Below are 19,146 nucleotides of genomic sequence, written 5' to 3' on the forward strand. Positions count from 1 at the left end.
ATGACCCCATGTCTTAAACTGACACAGTGTATTAAATGCAACCTCTAACCTACATCGCTTACAGAAAGCCCCTCTCAGACCATGTGACACATAGGAAAAGGCTTGACTTTGACAGCTGACAGCAGGTGGTAGTTAACATCCTTGCATGGGAAAGAGCTCTCTGTCATCATGTAATAAATTCCAATGTGTCACTGGGACTGGCCTCCCATCCTCCAACCATGCGGGGGACTCCCATGGATATCACATGGTTTGTTTCATTTGAAATATAAAGTTATTTCATTATAATGGCATAATATAAGCTTCATAATATTTGTAAAGGAAATATATCATCACAGATAGTAAATTTTTATTTGGTTGGCAAATTTAACTGAATTTACATTTTAAATGTAAATGTTACATTTTAATTACAACCTTATGGTATCAATACATTTGTACCACAACTGTGTAAATACAAAGTGGACAATGTTCGTTACTCTTTGTCTCCCAGATGAAGTTAGGTTCCTGAACAAGCCCAAGGGTCTCATGGGGGTTGCATCTGCCCAAAGCGGAGATCTTGTGTTGAACTGTGAGGTGTCCTCTGCCAGTGGGGTGGTTGTGTGGAAGAAGGATCAGACAGTGGTCTATGCGGACCAAAGAACCACCATTGTCTCCAAAGGGACACAGAGGTCACTGATCATCAAGAACGCCAAGAAAAGTGATGAGGGACAGTACTCCTGCGAGACAGTAGGGGACAAAGTCACATTCCAGGTCAAGATAAAAGGTAAGAAAGAGAGTGGTCATATTTGTAGAGCACACATACTATCATTGTGTTCATCTGGTTTCATAACCGGTTCTATCATCACCAACTTTTATCACACCTGTAAAAAGCTGCAAAACTCTTGTCCTCTCAGAATCCCAGACTTTCTGTATGGAAATAGTTCCAGTTTTTACCGTTTGACCCTAAAAGTCAGATTGGTTTCTGATTTGACTGTGCCACTCCATGACTGTTCCTACAGAAGCCCAGAAAGCAGCTTTCTCCAACAAGGAGTCTGTGCAGAGGGAAGTGAAAGCTGTTCTCTCCCAGAAAGCCACTCTGAGCTGTGAGGTGACTGATGACAAGATGGAGGTGAAGTGGTACAAGGACGGCAAACAGATCATTGCAAGTAAAACAATATATATGGAGAAAAAGGGAAAGAGTCGTCTGTTGGTAGTGGAAAAAATTGCTAAAACGGATGCTGGAGAGTACACCTGTGAGGCTGGAGCAGAGAAGCTTGTCTTTAAAATACATGTTTCAGGTAAGAAAAATATAGATTTTTGTCTTATTTTAACCAGGTTGGTACAGTAGAGTGGTGGTATGTCAGTCTTGAAAGTTTGAAATGTTTTCCCGCTGGATCCTTGGTGGAAATGCTTTTTTTTTTGTGGCTGGAATCATCTTAAAAAATATATGGTAATTTTGTTTGTTTAAATGTGATGTTATTGACACTTATTAATACTTATGTTACTGAAATGTGTGGACTAATCAGGTAAAAGTTTGTTTGCTCCCAGTCATTTGTGCTTCCAAGTTCATTGACTGTTTTCTTGTTCGGTGCTGCTTATGTCTTTCATATGTACTGTTTTTATTGTTGGAACCCCATATGCTACTGTGCCCTCTCATTATTGTCTCTGCAGATGCCCAACAGTCTGCCTTCTCCAACAAGGAGTCTGTACAGAAGGAGGTGGAAGCTAGTCTAGGCCAGAGGGTAGCTTTGACCTGTGATGTGTCCGATGCCAAGACAGAGGTGAAATGGTACAAGGATGACAAACTGCTGACTTCATCTAAGACAGTCCACATGGAAACAAATGGCAAGAATCGTCAGCTGGTGATAGAGAAGGTAGAGAAGAAGGATGCTGGCCAGTACACCTGTGAGGTTGGACCTGAGAAACTATCCTTTAAGATGAAGGTGACTGGTAAGTAGGATATATCAACTCACTTCTGGAAAGGTTTGTGCTGATGTGCACATTTGAAATGTCTGTCTTAGGAAAAAAGTAATTCTTGAATTGGAGTAGTTACTGTTGTCCCTTGACTTCTAACAGGAACAATGAAAGGCAAAAACTTTGAGTAAAACATTTTGGGTTTAACTTAATTTATTAATAAGAATCTATATATATTTTTTTTTAATTAAAACATTTTTTTCCCTCTGTTGCTCCTTTGTGTCTCTTCTCGTCTCTTTTTTAATTGCTAATGATTGATTTACAGAAGCCCAGGCCTTTTCCAACAAAGAGTCTGTACAGAAGGAGGTGAAAGCTATGATCTCCCAAAAAGCTACTCTGAGTTGTGAGGTGTTTGATCCCAAGACAGAGGTGAAATGGTACAAGGATGACAAGCTACTGACTCCTAATAAAAGAGTATTCATGGAAACAAAGGGCAAGCGTCGTCAGCTACTGATAGAGAAGGTAGAGAAGAAGGATGCTGGCAAATACATCTGTCATGCTGGAGTAGAGAAGCTTGTCTTTGACGTGCAGGTGGCAGGTAATATAATCAATCAGATTTATTGTTTGTCTACCCGCTGCTGTGGGGATTTGTAATGAGAAGAATAGTTAATGTGCTAGTCAATGTAATATTAATTTGATAAAATGTTTGAGAAAGGTTGTTTCATTCGATGTTGTCTCCAAAAAATCTGTGATGCTTCATTAGCTTAATGCATACTGTGGTTGAGATGTTTGTTGCATGTTTCTTTGTTTTCATACTGTTTTAAAATGGCCAGCTCTTGGTGCATGTCCTGTAGTTAAGTGTCTCTGTGTCTATACAGGGCAGTAAGTCATGTGTACTGTGTTTGAGGTTGACCCTGGATGGCCCTAAAATCAATGTTTCTGCCATTGTGCCCCTACATGATTATCCCAATAGAAGAACAACAGGCCGCCTTCACCAACAGGGATTCGGTACAAAAAGAGATAAAAGCTACTCTCTCCCAGAAAGCCACTCTGACCTGTGAAGTGATCGATAACAAGACAGAGGTGAAATGGTACAAGGACGGCAAACTGCTGACATCCAGTAAGACTGTATACACAGAGGCAAAGGGCAAGACTCGTAATCTGGTGATAGAAAAGGTGGAGAAGAAGGATGCTGGTGAATACAGCTGTGAGATTGGAGCTGAAAAGCTAGCATTCAAGATACACGTGATAGGTAAGGAGGAATAAAAAAAAATCTAACTTGCCTTCTATGATGCCATTTAGGCTTTGATTGCCAATTTTGTACAAATAGTAATGTTATTTTCCTTATCTAGAGTATAGTAAACTCAAAATGTATCCGCAGCATGTTTTGTACAGGTCATTGTCCTGACATTTTAGGATGCATAAGTGTTTGGACAATTTTACTTTTTTTATGTTAGGCAGTTGTATTCATTTGTTGCATCAATGCATGCACAAGACTGTGGTAAATATTTAGTCTAGATTCTAAGCTTGGCATTTTGAGTATGTTGCTTGTGTCTGCAAAATGAAGACCAAATAAGTCTTATTACAAGTGAAGCTTGCCATCATGAGGCAGAATCAGAGACACAGACAAAACATTAGGAGTACTAATATCAAATGGTTGGTACATTAAGGAGAAAGAAGAGTTCACCAGCCAAACCCCCAGCTGCTTTGAACCAATGCTTGTCTCAAAGTTCCTTGCTTGGTCTCCTGCTGTTCATCATCTACATGCCACCCCTGGGCCAGATCAAGGCAACACCATGTTCTTAACTTCCAATGTGATGCAGATGACATACAGATTTACATCCACACCAAACCCATCTCGCGCCTCCCTCCCGAATCTATGCTCAGCTGTCTTAAGGACGTTTAAAACGGAATGACTTCTAATCTACTCAAACTCAACATCCATAAAACTGAGGTCATTTCGCTGGCTCCCAAGGTGACCTTGTTATGTTCACTAACAGCTGCTCCATCTGCCCATCCTCTGAGGTCAGGAATCTGAGTGTCATCTAAGACCCAACTCTCTCCTTTGGGCCCCACATCAAGTCTGTCACCAAATCAGCCTTCTCCCACCTGTGCAACATTTCCCGGCTTCGCCCATCAATCATGCACCCCTACCAATGAGACCCGCTTTTGTGTCATCACTTCAGGACTACTGCAATAGATTCCTATTCAGGGTTTCAGGCAAAGCCCGGATATAATATGTCCAGAAGTCCTCTGTCAAACACATGCACCAAACTCTGCACTTCTTATCATCCCAAAAACCAGACTGTGACGTGGGGGACCAGGCATTCAGTGTTGCAGCCCTGAAACACTGGAACTCTCCCTCTTGCCACCCGTAACTCAGACTCCATCACCACCTTTTGTAACAGACTCTGAACTGACTTGTTCAGCCTGGTTTTTCCCTCAGTGTAGCTTGGTCCTCAGTCAGCTCTTGCTAAGCTACATAGTTTTATTTATTTAATTGTTATTACTGTTTCTTGTTGTTTTCTATTGTTGTACAGTGTCCTTGTGTTTCTTGTTGTTTTCTATTTTTGTACAGTGTCCTAGTGTTTCTTTTTGTTTTCTATTGTTGTACAGTGTCCTAGTGTTTATTTTTGTTTTCTATTGTTGTACAGTGTCCTAGTGTTTCTTGTTGTTTTCTATTGTTGTACAGTGTCCTAATGTTTCTTGTTTTTTATTGTTGTACAGTGTCCTAGTGTTTCCTGTTGTTTTCTATTGTTGTACAGTGTCCTTGTGTTTCTTGTTGTTTTCTATTGTTGTACAGTGTCCTAGTGTTTCTTGTTGTTTTCTATTGTTGTACAGTGTCCTGGTGTTTCTAGTTGGTTGCTATTGTTGTACAGTGTCCTGGTGTTTCTTGAAGTCCCAAGTATAATTAATATTATAAAGTCTTGATTGGATGGTTAAAAAAAGAAAACACTGATGAGACAACATTAGAAGGATGATCATTGATTTACTGAGGCTTTTACAAAAATATTTAACGGTTTGTATTGTTCCAGTATTTTTGTTTGAACCTGATTCTAATTTGACAATTTCCCATTCAGAAACTCAGACAGCCTTCTCCAACAAAGAGTCTGTACAGAGGGAGGTCAATGCAACTCTCTCCCAGAAAGCCACTCTGAGCTGTGACGTGTCTGATACCAAGACAGAGGTGAAATGGTACAAGGATAGCAAGCTACTGACTAACTCTAAAACAGTCCACATGTTGTCAAAGGGCAAGACTCATCAGCTGGTCATAGAGAATGTAGAAAAGAAGGATGCTGGCCAGTACACTTGTGAGGCTGGAGGAGAAAAACTTGTCTTCAAGATTCAGGTGGCAGGTAGACATCGATTTCTTTTTTTTTGTGTTAAGGTGTTGGTTTCTGTTAATGGTTGTCGAAATGTTTGCAAATATTTGATGATATCTTTTCATGTGACAACACTGAAGAAATGACACTTTGCTACAATGTAAAGTAGTGAGTGTACAGCTTGTATAACAGTGTAAATTTGCTGTCCCCTCAAAATAACATAACACACAGCCATTAATGTCTAAACCATTGGCAACAAAAGTGAGTACAATTTGGACATTTTCACTTAGGGGTGTATTCACTTTTGTATAATTTTTCCTGGGTGTTACCCTGCCCTTCCATGATTCTTCTCTCAGAAACTCAAGCAGTTTTCACAAACAAGGAGTCTGTACAGAAGGAGGTGAAAGCTACTCTCTCCCAGAAGACAGTATTAAACTGTGAAGTGTCTGACACCAAGACAGAGGTGAAATGGTACAAGGACGGCAAACCTCTGACATCCAGCGAGACAGTCCACATGGAAACACATGACAGGACTCGTCGAGTGGTGTTGGGTGCTGTAGAGAAGGGAGATGCTGGCGAGTACACCTGTGAGGTTGGAGAAGAGAAAGTTGCCTTTAAGGTTAAGGTGTCAGGTAGGGACGATGTTTAAACTGATTGTTGACGTTCCCCTCGAGGTTTTGGCAGCTGAATGCTTGTGTTCTTCCCTGTCAGCAAGGGTTTCCGTCCTAGGAATATGATATTATACTCTACCGTGATTGCCTTGTTAATGTGGATATCTGAAATGCATTTTCCTGTTTGTTGAACTGTTTTTGTCTCAGAATGCCTTAAATATGGCATCATTGCTTGACATCTCCTTTGTCTGTAATGCTTAAGACACGTAAATGGTTTCTGATTTGGGGCTGGGATTATTTGACTCGGACTGAAAGGTTTTAGTTTTTACTATAAACTTTTATGATCTCTTTTCAGAGGTCCAGGCTGCCTTCGCCAATAAGGAATCTGTACAGAAGGAGGTGAAAGCTACTCTCTCCCAGAAAGCCACTCTGAGCTGTGATGTATCCGATTCCAAGACAGAGGTGAAATGGTACAAGGACGGCAAACTGCTGACTTCATCTAAGACAGTCCACATGGAAACAAAGGGCAAGAATCGTCAGCTGGTGATAGAGAAGGTAGAGAAGAAGGATGCTGGCCAGTACACCTGTGAGGTTGGACCTGAGAAGTTGGCCTTTAAGTTACAGGTTGCAGGTATGATGCCATTGACACCTCCAATCTATTTTTTTTAATTTTTAACAAAATGTCTTTGCTATCACCTACTGATGAATACTTTTGTTTTCAGAATCCTCAGCCAAGTTTAAAAAGACTGCTTTGAAGGATACATGTGTCCAAGCAGGTCAGGAAATAGTTTTGACCACTGAGTTGACTTTGGAAACTGCCAGTGTTAAGTGGTTCAAGGACGGAGTGGAGTTAAAGGAGGGCCCTAAGTACGAGAAGAGGACAGAGGGATATTCTCGTACCCTCCTTGTGAAGTCCAGCGAAGTCAGAGACACTGGCACCTACTCTTGCCGCACTGCTGATGACAAGCTTGAGTTCAGTGTTCAAGTCAAAGGTTAGTTAGCCATTCATTCATCAGAACAACCTATTTAGGGGCTAGTGCTGTAGGTTATCCATGAAGATCAGGTGTATTTAATCATTGAAATGCTGGATATTTTACCTTTCAGATTCACCTCTGAAGTTTGTGGTGAAGTTGCAGCCTATAGCCATGGAGCTGGGCAGTACCCTAACCCTGACTTGTGAACTGAACCGAGCCTCAGGGGATGTGCTCTGGCGCCACAACCACAGTGAGGTCAAACCTGGAGGCAGGTTCCGTGTCAGCGCTGACGGGCCCAAGCGGACCTTAACAGTAACAAGCCTGGCCAAAGAGGATGAGGGAGAGTACAGCTGTGAATGCAAAGATGATAAGACCTCTGCCAAGGTGTCCAGCAAAGGTAGCCGAGGCTTTGCATCCACAAATTTACAACTTATTTTTTGACAAACTACTAAAACATAGTGACAAAATATAGTGAAACGACGTGTCTCCAAATAAACGATTCCTAATTGAATCAATGCTGTCTTATTTAGCGCCTAAACTGGTAAAGCTGACTTCCAAGCTGAGCAACATAGCCGCAGTGGAGGGAAAGGATGCCCTCTTCAGGTGTAGTGTCACCCCAGCCGACGTCTGTGTAAAGTGGCTTCACAACAATGTGCCCATAACTGCTGGGCCCAAATATAAGATTGAGCACGGGGGCACCAGCCACTCCCTCACTATTACCTCAGTCAGTCAGGTGGATGCTGGAGAGGTCAGTGTAGATGCAGGGGGCAAGACCTGCAGCGCCACTCTCCAGGTTCAACGTAAGAACCGACCTCTGTTCACATGAATGTGTGTAACATAACAGCAAAGCTAAAGTTGGGTGTGTAGAATTTTGTTCAGTATAATCATAATCAAAATCAATCGTTTTTACTTACAGTGGAACCTGTGATGTTCAAGAAAAAGCTGCAGAATGTGAGTGTGGTGGAGGATGAAAAAGAGGTGAAGCTGGAGGTGGAGCTGAGTAAGCCCTCTAAAGAGGTCAGGTGGATGAAGAACAGTGTGGTACTGCAGCCTGGAGACAACATGGAGATAAGGGTGGATGGGGCCAAGCAGACCCTGGTTTTCAAGAGTGTGACCACCACCGACCGCGGATACTACTCCTGTGAGACTCTGGATGACAAGACCCAAGCCAAACTCATTGTGGATGGTAAGTGAGAGCAATGTTCTATGGTACAAGTAGTTCTATGGCTATCTGTATAACACAGACAGAACATTCTAATCTGACTGTATTATACTTATTATGACACATTTCCATGTCTATATTTCACAGTGAAAAAGATTGAAGTGGTGATGGGCCTGCTGGCAGAAGTCAAGGTACATGAGAAGGAGACAGTGACCCTGGAGTTGGAGCTTAGTCAGGCTGAAGTGGAGGGCATCTGGACCAGGGATGGCCTCAAGCTCAAAGCAGGTCCGAACTGCCGTATTACAGCCATAGGGAAGAAGCATGCCCTTACACTGTCCCAGCTCAAGATGGAGGATGCAGGAATTATTGCATTCCAAGCTGATGGGGTCAAGACTTCCACCAAGCTCATTGTTACCGGTAGGCTATCCTCATTTTTGCACAGTTATTCGTTAAGTTGAATGATATATGAAGAAGTGGCACCTATTTTCTCAAAACCAGCTTCTGAAAAAGGAAAAGGTAAACAGTTGTTGTGGAAATTGCCACAAATTATGGTTGGTACACTCAAACTGAACCTTTATTAATACAGCAGTTGCAGGAAACAGGGGTTAGGCTTGATCCAACACACTGGCTGTTTAATGATGTCTGGACCCTGGCTAAACAGGAGTCACCCCAGTGGGTCTCCCCCCTTCCCAGAGGAGTCACCCCAGTGGGTCACCCCCCTTCCCAGAGGTGTCACCCCCCTTCCCAGAGGTGTCACCCCCCTTCCCAGAGGTGTCACCCCCCTTCCCAGAGGTGTCACCCCCCTTCCCAGAGGTGTCACCCCACTTCCCAGAGCCCTTGAGCTTTCTCTTTGCAGAACAAACAGATTAACAGCTTAACAGTTTCCTCTGTTCCTCTGACCTAGCCATCAGTCCAGTTCTTTACTTCCTTAGTTGCCCCAATCCACAACAGGATCCCTTTCATATATTGCCAGCCATGAACAAAGGCCTGTTTATTATCCTTTCCATGTATCAAATGTCCTTTTCCACACAGTATATGGTTGATATCACATTGATATTAATCAAATTCTAGTGTCAAAACTACAATGTAAATTGCATAATATTGGTCCAACAAACCTTATCTTCCAAATAAAGGTTATGATTTATGGAAGCTGTAACTTTTCTAGATCCCCATTATATACCTGAAGTTTTGGCACTTTTGCCCTCTATGGTAAAGCGTCAGGAGATTTGTCTTGCGTGGAGAAAGAATTGTGTTAATTTGGTTCTATCCAATCATATTGCAGAACCTATATAATGTGAGACTGCCCACATAAAGCAACGGGTTGTCAAATTTATGTTGAATGCAAACTTGGCCCCCACGCCTTTTATTGACTGGTCACTTGCTGATGTATGTGATTGTGATCAGTTCTGTTTTGGCATTTGCATTCCAGCAGACACTTGTTAGTATTGAAAATTGTTAAGACCATTTGCATTCATCTTGTGACCCTGAACAAACTGTAACATGATTCACTATAAAACACGACCCAAACGACACACAGTCTGGTAATAGATAGTGAGTCAGTTATAAAAACAACAGCGGCACTTGCCACTGAGTTGTGAGCTAAGTGTACAGATTTAGCTCACATGGCATGCTTGCTCAGTGTGCCATCTAGTTACTAGCTAGCTTCATCTGAGGGAAAACGAAACTAGGTTGTGATTTACACACTAATAAAAAGTGTACCATCTGCTTAATTTACTATAGTTTGACAATAGTAGACATCCCAGCAAACAAGGGTATCCCGAGGATGTCCAGGGGACCTTCACACAACCTCAGCGGACATCCTAAAAACAAATGTTTGTTTGCAGGAATGTTCTGTGAAATCAGTCCTGAGATCAGCAGCACCTGATTACCGTCTGCAGTGAAGTATTAGATTTAATACAGAAACTCAGCAAAACCTTGAGGTCTAAATGTAAATAAGGAAGATAGATAAACAATATAACAACATCGTCAAACCCAAATCAAATTTTTGTTAATGAACAGCAGGAAACATGCTTTGTCTGCGAGTTCAGCCCTGTTTAAATGCTGTACTGTTTGCATGGGGACTCATACAGAACCTGCTGCATTGATCTCTAAACCCATGGAAGATGTTAAAGTTCCAGAGAAGGAGAAGGCTACACTTGAATGTGAGGTGTCCAGAACCAATGCTCAGGTCAAGTGGTTTAAGGTGATTCAAACATATTAAGTTAAGCATTAAGTTATGAATTTTTTTTTTTTTGCATAGTTCTGTATACTGTACACATTAAAGTACTAATTTGAACTGAAAGACCACTGTTCCGTAGGGTGACAATGAGCTGAAACCAGGAAAGAACTTGGGCATCCACTCTCAGGGTCGTATACACAGCCTGATTATCCACAAATGTTCCAAAGAAGATGAGGGCACATACATCTGCCAAACCTGTGATGACAACTCATCAGCTAAACTCACTGTTCATGGTATGAGTCGACATATTAAGTGTAGGATGAATTATACAGCATGATAAAACTTTATTGTATGCAAACAAATGATACTGGTTGATCAATACAATTACATTTCATAGCCTTATTTATGATAGACGCCGGATAGATACCTTTCTCACTTGAACCTCCTTCTACCAGATACATAGCTATTACATATCTTTTACAAGGCTATTCATTATGTAGATATTAATGTTACATTCTTATTCAGCATTAGCTTTGTTGAAGAATGTCAACTTTTCTGGTCTGTTGTGCTTCTCCCAATAGCCAGAGACATTAAGATAGTTAAGAAGCTGGTGGATCTGGAAGTAATGGAGAAGGAGAGCGCTTCCTTCGTCTGTGAGATCTCTCACGATGACGTGGACTGCCAGTGGTTCAAAGGCGACACCAAACTCAAAGTCAGTGACAATATCAAGATGAGACAAGAGGGTGAGGATGAGACACACACGTGCCATACTTTCAAGTAAATGTTTAGTTCTAAATTGTCTGATATACATCTATTCAGTGAAACAACATATCAGTTATTTCAACAATTCAAAATAGGGTTGATTTACTTTCTTTACTAATCTTGTTCCCAGACATTTCTGACCAGGGACAATATTGCTCTTTGAGCGTTTTACTGTTAACATATTCACTGGGTAATAATATGTTAGGGTTTCAGCGGTTCACAGGTGAAACCCTATTAGGTTTGTTTCCGGTTCATTATTATTATCAGTTGTCTTCTTTCAATTACAGGTAAAATCTATGTGTTGCTGTTTAAGTCAGTGACCACAGCGGATGTGGGTGAGATTATATTCACTGCTGAGAAAGCAACATCAACGGCCAAACTAAATGTGAAAGGTCAATACATCTTAATACTATTCCTGATGCTCTTGTCCAGGACAACTTACAAGCACATTGTTTTATCAGAACAAATTCATAGAATTTACTAGTACTCATTAAACAGACCAATTTTGTAACGATTACTACAAACTTTCAAATGTTTGATTTCACCCGGTATGTTTATTGATCAACCAATCAGTCTGTCCTCAGAATTTTGATAAAGTTGTTGTTGTTGTTGTAGAGCTTCCTGTCCGGTTTGTGAAAAAGCTCAGGGATAAGTTAGCGATGCATTCACACCGTGGGTTCCTGGAATGCCAAGTGTCTCGGGCCAGCGCCAAAGTCAAGTGGTACAAGAACAAGAAGGAAATCAAGCCCAGCAAAAAACACGAGATCAGTAGTGAGGATGTATACCGCAAACTCACCATCAACGATGTAGGCTCAGATGACGAGGATACTTACACCTGTGACGCAGCTGACGACAAGACATCCTGCAAACTTCTTGTGGAAGGTAACAACAGGAGACCCAGGACTATATCAATTGTAAACATCCAGGAACTGTCCATTAAAGATGCTTTTATAAAGAGTAATGTGACTTCTTCTATCACTTCAAGAATGTTAATGTCAGGAAAAAGGAAAATTAATGTCAGTTAGTTATTAGAATGGGCCTTTCAACAGATACCATAACAGTGTAATTTAAAGTACTTTTCCCTTAAACTTACTTTTCACTGAATCTTTGTATGTGATCTCTCTAGAACAGGCCATTAGTGTTTGAATCTCTGTATGTGATCTCTCTAGAACCAGCCATTAGTGTTTGAGTCTATATGTGATCTCTCTAGAACAGGCCATTATTGTATGTATCTCAGTATGTGATCCCTCTAGAACAGGCCATTAGTGTTAGTATCTCTGTATTTGGTCTCTCTAAAGCAGGCCATTAGTGTATATATCTATGTATTTGATCCCTCTAAAGCAGGCCATTAGTGTATGTATCTCTGTTTATGATCCCTCTAGAACAGGCCATTAGCATTGTACGGGAGCTAAGTGCTGTGGAAGTGACTGAGCCCTTCGCTGCCTTCTTCGAAGTGGAGATCAACATTGATTCAGTTAAGCCCCCCAAGTGGAGCCTGAATGGTGTGGCCGTGCAGGAGAGCGCTGATGTGGAGATGGAGAAGGAGGGAACCATGCACCGCCTCACTTTCAAGAAGACCAAGGCCTCCATGACGGGACCTGTCCAGTTTACGGCTGGAAAGAGCAAGTCTGTGGCACAGCTTACTGTCAAAGGTCAGAGGTTTCTCTACACTCAGAACATTACCATTAGCAGGTCATTTATTTCACCCGGAACAGACCTGTTTGCATGTCTTATTTTTTCGACTACAGAGCGCCCTCTTGAGATTGTAGATCCCATTAAAAATGTAACAGCCAAGGAAAGGTGCTCCGCCACTCTGAGCTGCAGGTTCTCCGCTGCACCCAAGGAGGTGAGCTGGTTCAAAGGCCAAACCCTACTTGTGGCTTCAGACAAGTACAGCCTGAAACAAGACGGTGTGAAGGCTCAGCTGACCATCCAGAAGTTGACTGGGGAAGACACTGGAGAGTACTGCTGTCAATCGGCTGCTGCCAGGACCAAGGCTACACTTACTGTAGAAGGTACATTCTGGATAGTCTTTTGGGGTATTATGCTGAATGCTCATTACTTTGTGAAGCAAATAAGCATTGATCTTTGAAAGTTTGTATTCCTTCCTTTATTTCAAACAAATCCATGGTACAAGGAGTATTTGTGTTGTGGTTTATTGCAGTTCGAAAAGTGGAGATCACTAAACACCTGGCTGACATTGAGGTGGATGAGGAAAACGATGCAGTGTTAACCTGTGAGATCAACTTTGCTGATGAGGAGGTGCAATGGCTGCTCAATGACAAAGCACTCTTCTCCAATGAAGTTAACAACATCACACACGTGGGCAAAGTACACACGCTCACACTGAAGAACCTGGCACCTGATGATGGGGGCACCATCACTTTCAAGGTCAGGGATGTCAAGGAATCTGTCACCCTAAAAGTAAAAGGTAAGAATGTATGGCCTAGTCTGGTCCAAATCAAATGACTATGGTGTAGAAGTGGGACTGAAAAATAGATTAACTCTGTGTGGATTTCTTCAGAGAAGCGTGCAGTGTTCCTCAAGTCTCTGGATGACGTGGTGGGTGAGGTGAAAGGTGTGATCACTCTAGCATGTGAGGCCTCCAAGACCAGGGTGTCTCCAACCTGGAGGAAAGATGGTACAGTCCTGACCACTGGGACTAAGTATGAGGTCCTGCACACAGGCAAGTCCCTGGGCCTGATCATTAAAGATGTTACCAAGGAAGATGCAGGGGAGTACAGCTGTGACCTGGGAACTGAGATTTCAAAGTCAAAGGTCACTGTGAGAGGTATGAATAACGAAGGTGCATAACATGCAAACAACTGATTATAGTGTCCCTACAGTGATTGTGTCATCATGTCTTTGACAAAAATCCTATACACCCTTTGTGTAGACCTGACTATAGGTATCACCAAGCAGCTGAAGTCTGTGGAGGCGATGGAGAGTGAGACATGTAGCTTTCAATGTATTCTGTCGAGGGAGAGCACTGACGAGTATTCCTGGAACTTGAATGGCCAGACCATCACAAATGGTGGACGCTTCCAGGTCTCCAGTACAGGTCGGAAATACACCCTGGTTGTCAAGGACGTGACGCCAGAGGATGCTGGTGAGGTGGTTTTCAACATCAAGAACCTGAACTCCAGGGCAACCCTTGCTGTTAAAGGTCAGACATCTGTAGCACCAGTTGAGATTGTAACATCAGTTATCCGTCAGAATTACATCAAAGGAAATAACGTTGTCCTTTGGTTCCAGATAAAGCCCAATCAATTTTACGGGACCTGCAGGACGTCAGTGCAGTCTCGGGGGAAGACGCTGTGTTTACTTGTGAGGTCAGACAGACCAACGCAATTGTCCAGTGGGCGAAGGATGGGAAGGACATAAGGAAGAGTGAAAAATATGAGATCAGCAAAGAGGGGAGGGTCATGAAGTTGATCATTCACAGGATCACTGTTCAGGACTCTGGGGTATATAGTTGTGAGGTCATTGGAGGGGCCACGACCAAAGCCAAGCTGGAGATCAAAGGTCAGTCTTAGGATCCTGTCATGGTCACATACAGCTGTGACATATTTGTTTTTTTATTGGATTTCCAGGTATCATTGACCATGAACTACCACCTTTCGACTGTAAATTATTTTGAATGTTAAGTAACAAAGTATTTTATCACTTTTCAACTTCTACTAGAAAAACAGAAATGTATGCTGTATCTCTTTCGTCAGTAACTTCTGCTAAATACCTAAATGGTTTTCTCAGAGCCAGTCCATAAGTTCACCAAGGAGCTGGAAGACAGAGATGCAGAAGAGAAGAGCACAGTGACCCTGCAATGTGAGACTGCTCAGCCTGCCTCCAAAGCAACTTGGTACAAAGATGGTGTAGAGCTCAAGTCTGGGGGTCGCTATGAGATAAACCACAGGGGGACCGTCCTTGCCCTGACAATCAAACAGCTAGAGGAGAAAGACAGCGGGGCTTACACTTGTGACGTAGGCACTGCCAAGATGACCGCAAAGCTTACAGTCCAAGGTAAGACCTTGGGCTATATACTTTTCTACAATTTCTTTCAAGTAAATAGGATAACCAAACAATTACACATGAATGGAAATTAAAGATGTTTCAGGGTTTGTACCGTTGTTTTTATATATACATACAGTGGGGAGAACAAGTATTTGATACACTGCCGATTTGGCAGGTTTTCCCACTTACCAAGCATGTAGAGGTCTGTAATTTTTATCATAGGTACACTTCAACTGTGAGAGACGGAATCTAAAACTCCAGAAAATCACATTGTATGATTTTTTAATAATTTATTTGCATTTTATTGCATGACATAAGTATTTGATCACCTACCAACCAGGAAACATTTCTGGCTCTCACAGACCTGTTAGTTTTTCTTTAAGAAGCTCTCCTGTTCTCCACTCATTACCTGTATTAACTACACCTGTTTGAAGTCGTTACCTGTATAAAAGTCACCTGTCCAAACACTCAATCAAACAGACTCCAACCTCTCCACAATGGCCAAGACCAGAGAGCTGTGTATGGACATCAGGGATAAAATTGTAGACCTGCACAAGGCTGGGATGGGCTACAGGACAATAGGCAAGCAGCTTGGTGAGAAGGCAACAACTGTTGGTGCAATTATTTGAAAATGGAAGAAGTTCAAGATGACGTTCAATCTCTGTCGGTCTGGGGCTCCACGCAAGATCTCATCTCGTGGGGCATCAATGATCATGAGGAAGGTGAGAGATCAGCCCAGAACTACACGGCAGGACCTGGTCAATGACCTGAAGAGAGCTGGGACCACAGTCTCGAAGAAAACCATTAGTAACACACTACGCCGTCATGGATTAAAATCCTGCAGCGCACGCAAGGTCCCCCTGCTCAAGCCAGCGCATGTCCAGGCCCGTCTGAAGTATGCCAATGACCATCTGGATGATCCAGAGGAGGAATTGGAGAAGGTCATGTGGTCTAATGAGACAAAAATAGAGCTTTTTGGTCAAAACTCCACTTGCCGTGTTTGGAGGAAGAAGAAGGATGAGTACAACCCCAAGAACACCATCCCAACCGTGAAGCATGGAGGTGGAAACATCATTCTTTGGGGATGCTTTTCTGCAAAGGGGACAGGACAACTGTACCATATTGAGGGGAGGATGGATGGGGCCATGTACGACAAGATCTTGGCCAACAACCTCCTTTCCTCAATAAGAGCATTGAAGATGGGTCGTGGCTGGGTCTTCCAGCATGACAACGACCCAAAACACACAGCCAGGGTAACTAAGGAGTGGCTCTGTAAGAAGCATCTCAAGGTGCTGGAGTGGCCTATCCAGTCTCCAGACCTGAACCCAATAGAAAATCTTTGGAGGGAGCTGAAAGTCTGTATTGCCCAGCGACAGCCCCGAAACCTGAAGGATCTGGAGAAGGTCTGTATGGAGGAGTGCGCCAAAATCCCTGCTGCAGTGTGTGCAAACCTGGTCAAGAACTACAGGAAACGTATGATCTCTGTAATTGCAAAAAAAAGATTCTGTACCAAATATTAATTTCTGCTTGTCTGATGTATCAAATACTTATGCCATGCAATAAAATGCAAATTAATCATACAGTATGATTTTCTGGATTTTTGTGTTAGATTCAGTCACCCACAGTTGAAGAGTACCTATGATATAAATTTCAGACTTCTACATGCTTTGTAAGTGGGAAAACCTGCACAATCAGCAGTGTATCAGATACTTGTTCTCCCCACTGTATATATATATATATTAATGTAGTGATTAAAGAAACAGTAAATGAAAAAGTTTTGCTGAAATGCAGACTTCGGTTCATAGGGAACAGAGCTTTAAATGAATGTTCAGATTTGGATTTGAATCTCATTATTTGAATATTACTAGCGTCAATAAGCATTAGGTTGTTGATCTCGCAGCTTACAGTACTTTAACATCTAGAAGACTGACTTTACTCACAACATACTTACAACATGCTTGTGATCCAACTGTATTGGCTGAGCAAAATTCATTTAGCTTTGTTCTGCCTGACTGAATGCTACATTCCATAACATTTGGGAGATCATTCCTTCCTACTCTTCAATCCCGTTTTTGTTGGGGGACAAGACCCACATTATGCTCGGAGCAGCATATCCTGTGACTGGTCTTTGCTTCCTGTTGGTAGTCTATGACGGTTCCAACCAGGTTAGACAATGCTCACAGTGGAGCACTCCCCAAGACACTGAGTGTGAACTGTGCGATAACATGCTGAGGTACCTAGACAAAATCTCTTACCATGATGGATCTCAAACACGATAACAAAGTCGCTCGGCTCAGACACATGTAGGCTCATTTTTACATCCAAAGTAATGACATAGTGTATGCAGCATCTAGGAAAATGGTACAGGTTTATAAACTAAGAGACATTATTAGCAATGTTTTGATGATTCAGCTGTAACCATGTGTATTCCACTATCTACTATCTTAATTTAATAAGTTATAAGCTTTATTTATCATCCCAGTCATTGGAATCATGTTCAGGTTCCAAAGGACAGCCTGAAAGCATCTGGACAAAATGTTCATCAATTCACTCATTCCTTTGAGCTTTTTCTTATTTTTCCCTTCCACTGGAGATAATAAAGAAAATAAATTAATGAAGTTAGGCCTGTTTATCTTCTTCTAGCCTTGCCTCCCAGCTTTAAACAGAAGCTGAAAAACAAGCAAGCTAATGAAGGGGAGATGGTCACTCTCTGCTGTGTGTTGTCTAAACCTGGGGCCAAGGTTCATTGGAAGAAATGCACTGAGAATCTCAAAGTTGGAGCCAAATATGATATGAAGCAAAAGGAGGCCTCCTGTGAGCTTCAGATAAACAATCTGACGGTTAAAGACAGTGGAGAGTACTCCTGTGAGTGCGGAGACCAGAAGACCACAGCAACTATAACAGTCAATGGTATGGATACATTTTAGGAATGTAGGTGAGGTCTTGATTAAAGGGGCTCAGTCATTAAAAATGCTATTAAAATGTATAATTATGGTATAGACATTAAAATCGTATATTTAATCTAATGATTGGCCAGCAATTCCTGTGACCTTCAAACGCAAGCTGCAGAGCCAAGAGGCTGAGGAGGGGGCCAGAGTTACCCTGCACTGTGAGCTCTCTAAACCTGGGGTGTCTGTGGAATGGAGGAAGGGAACACAGGTGTTGAAGTCTGGGGAAAAGTACCAGATGAATCAAAAAGACTCAGTGAGTGAACTCCTGATCAGCAAAGTTGAACCAGAAGACAGCGGAGACTACAGCTGTGTGTGTGGAGACCAGAAGACTACAGCCAAACTGAAAATCTGTGGTAGAGTGATGATTATTATTACTGTGTGCACAACAACACGGTTGTTTAACACATATTTTTTCTTTGTTTGTCAGTATTGTCAAATGCATTTTATAACTTTCAAAATCAATATTTTTTTCCTCACAAATACAATCATTGTCTCATTTGTTTTGGTCTGTCTTGATGTTTCTTTAGATGTTTTGTCTTGGTGCTTGTTTAGGTCTGATCTGTCTCTGTCTTCTGTTTATCCATCTGTGTGTGTGTGTGTGTGTGTGTGTCAGTTGATCTGTCGAACTCTGTTAATCTGTTTTGTCAAATGTTTTTTGTAGTGTTATTATATATTGTAGGTTAGCTAGAATTATTACATTATCATAAGGATATATTACATGTTGTTATACTGTACTTGTTCAATGACTGAAAAGTTGAATAAAACCAAAAATTGCTATAATAGGATTTAGCTGGCTAAGTAGCGCGAGCCGGTTTGCTAACCTTACCTCTATGTGCTTGCGGAGCTATCATAATGAGTTTTTGAAAGCGTAGATGGTTGGGTCTTTTGGAATAAAAATACAGCATTTCATGATGACTATGTTGCCTATTTCAAATTTAAATGGAACTCTGTCCAGGGATTGGAATTTCCCTCGTCAACGTCCTCCAATTGACAACTTTCGGTGTGTGTCATTTAATTAGCTACGTCTGTGCCCGCACTCCGATGCAGATTTAAAGGAGCGGAGCGGAACGGAACACCCAAATTCAAATCAAATAACTAAACGAAAAAACTCAATATTTTTTGACAAACGACTGAAGACAAAATTGTTAGGAAAGAGTAGATTAAATGTAAAGGAGTAAAGAGTACGATTTATTTAAAAAAAAAAATACTTGAGTAAGAGTAAAGAAAGTATAGAAAAGTACTAGTTCCTCTGAAACTGTACTCTTTTACTCATATGCGTTACT

The 19,146-nt window shown here is 41.8% G+C and overlaps 1 protein-coding gene and 1 long non-coding RNA gene across 19 annotated transcripts in view; one reads left to right on the forward strand and one right to left on the reverse strand.

Moving 5' to 3' along the window:
• obscnb (obscurin, cytoskeletal calmodulin and titin-interacting RhoGEF b) overlaps positions 1–19,146 on the forward strand; it is a 75,814-nt gene that overhangs the window by 12,140 nt on the left and 44,528 nt on the right. For 15 of the 18 annotated variants that reach the window (XM_034290168.1, XM_034290170.1, XM_034290169.1 and 12 more), the window contains exons 9-35: positions 488–760; positions 996–1,274; positions 1,648–1,926; positions 2,216–2,488; positions 2,864–3,142; positions 4,971–5,246; positions 5,570–5,845; positions 6,180–6,455; positions 6,547–6,816; positions 6,929–7,195; positions 7,329–7,598; positions 7,715–7,984; positions 8,108–8,377; positions 10,051–10,163; positions 10,279–10,432; positions 10,721–10,882; positions 11,189–11,293; positions 11,517–11,783; positions 12,284–12,553; positions 12,650–12,916; positions 13,066–13,332; positions 13,426–13,692; positions 13,798–14,067; positions 14,157–14,426; positions 14,655–14,921; positions 17,556–17,822; positions 17,950–18,216. In XM_034290168.1, coding sequence (XP_034146059.1) covers positions 488–760; positions 996–1,274; positions 1,648–1,926; positions 2,216–2,488; positions 2,864–3,142; positions 4,971–5,246; positions 5,570–5,845; positions 6,180–6,455; positions 6,547–6,816; positions 6,929–7,195; positions 7,329–7,598; positions 7,715–7,984; positions 8,108–8,377; positions 10,051–10,163; positions 10,279–10,432; positions 10,721–10,882; positions 11,189–11,293; positions 11,517–11,783; positions 12,284–12,553; positions 12,650–12,916; positions 13,066–13,332; positions 13,426–13,692; positions 13,798–14,067; positions 14,157–14,426; positions 14,655–14,921; positions 17,556–17,822; positions 17,950–18,216 — 6,771 coding nt within the window. The remainder of the gene's footprint in view (positions 1–487; positions 761–995; positions 1,275–1,647; positions 1,927–2,215; positions 2,489–2,863; positions 3,143–4,970; positions 5,247–5,569; positions 5,846–6,179; positions 6,456–6,546; positions 6,817–6,928; positions 7,196–7,328; positions 7,599–7,714; positions 7,985–8,107; positions 8,378–10,050; positions 10,164–10,278; positions 10,433–10,720; positions 10,883–11,188; positions 11,294–11,516; positions 11,784–12,283; positions 12,554–12,649; positions 12,917–13,065; positions 13,333–13,425; positions 13,693–13,797; positions 14,068–14,156; positions 14,427–14,654; positions 14,922–17,555; positions 17,823–17,949; positions 18,217–19,146) is intronic. The other 3 variants (XM_029116992.2, XM_029116994.2, XM_034290208.1) reach the window with 3 other exon arrangements.
• Positions 628–18,864, reverse strand: LOC109615237. The gene is made up of 3 exons (XR_002196209.2): positions 18,690–18,864; positions 5,702–5,798; positions 628–713 (listed from the first exon to the last, which is right to left on the reverse strand). It is a non-coding gene; the product is annotated as an uncharacterized LOC109615237 (long non-coding RNA).

The sequence above is a fragment of the Esox lucius genome, chromosome 3 (genome assembly GCF_011004845.1).
Source record: "Esox lucius isolate fEsoLuc1 chromosome 3, fEsoLuc1.pri, whole genome shotgun sequence".
Lineage (NCBI taxonomy): Eukaryota > Metazoa > Chordata > Actinopteri > Esociformes > Esocidae > Esox > Esox lucius.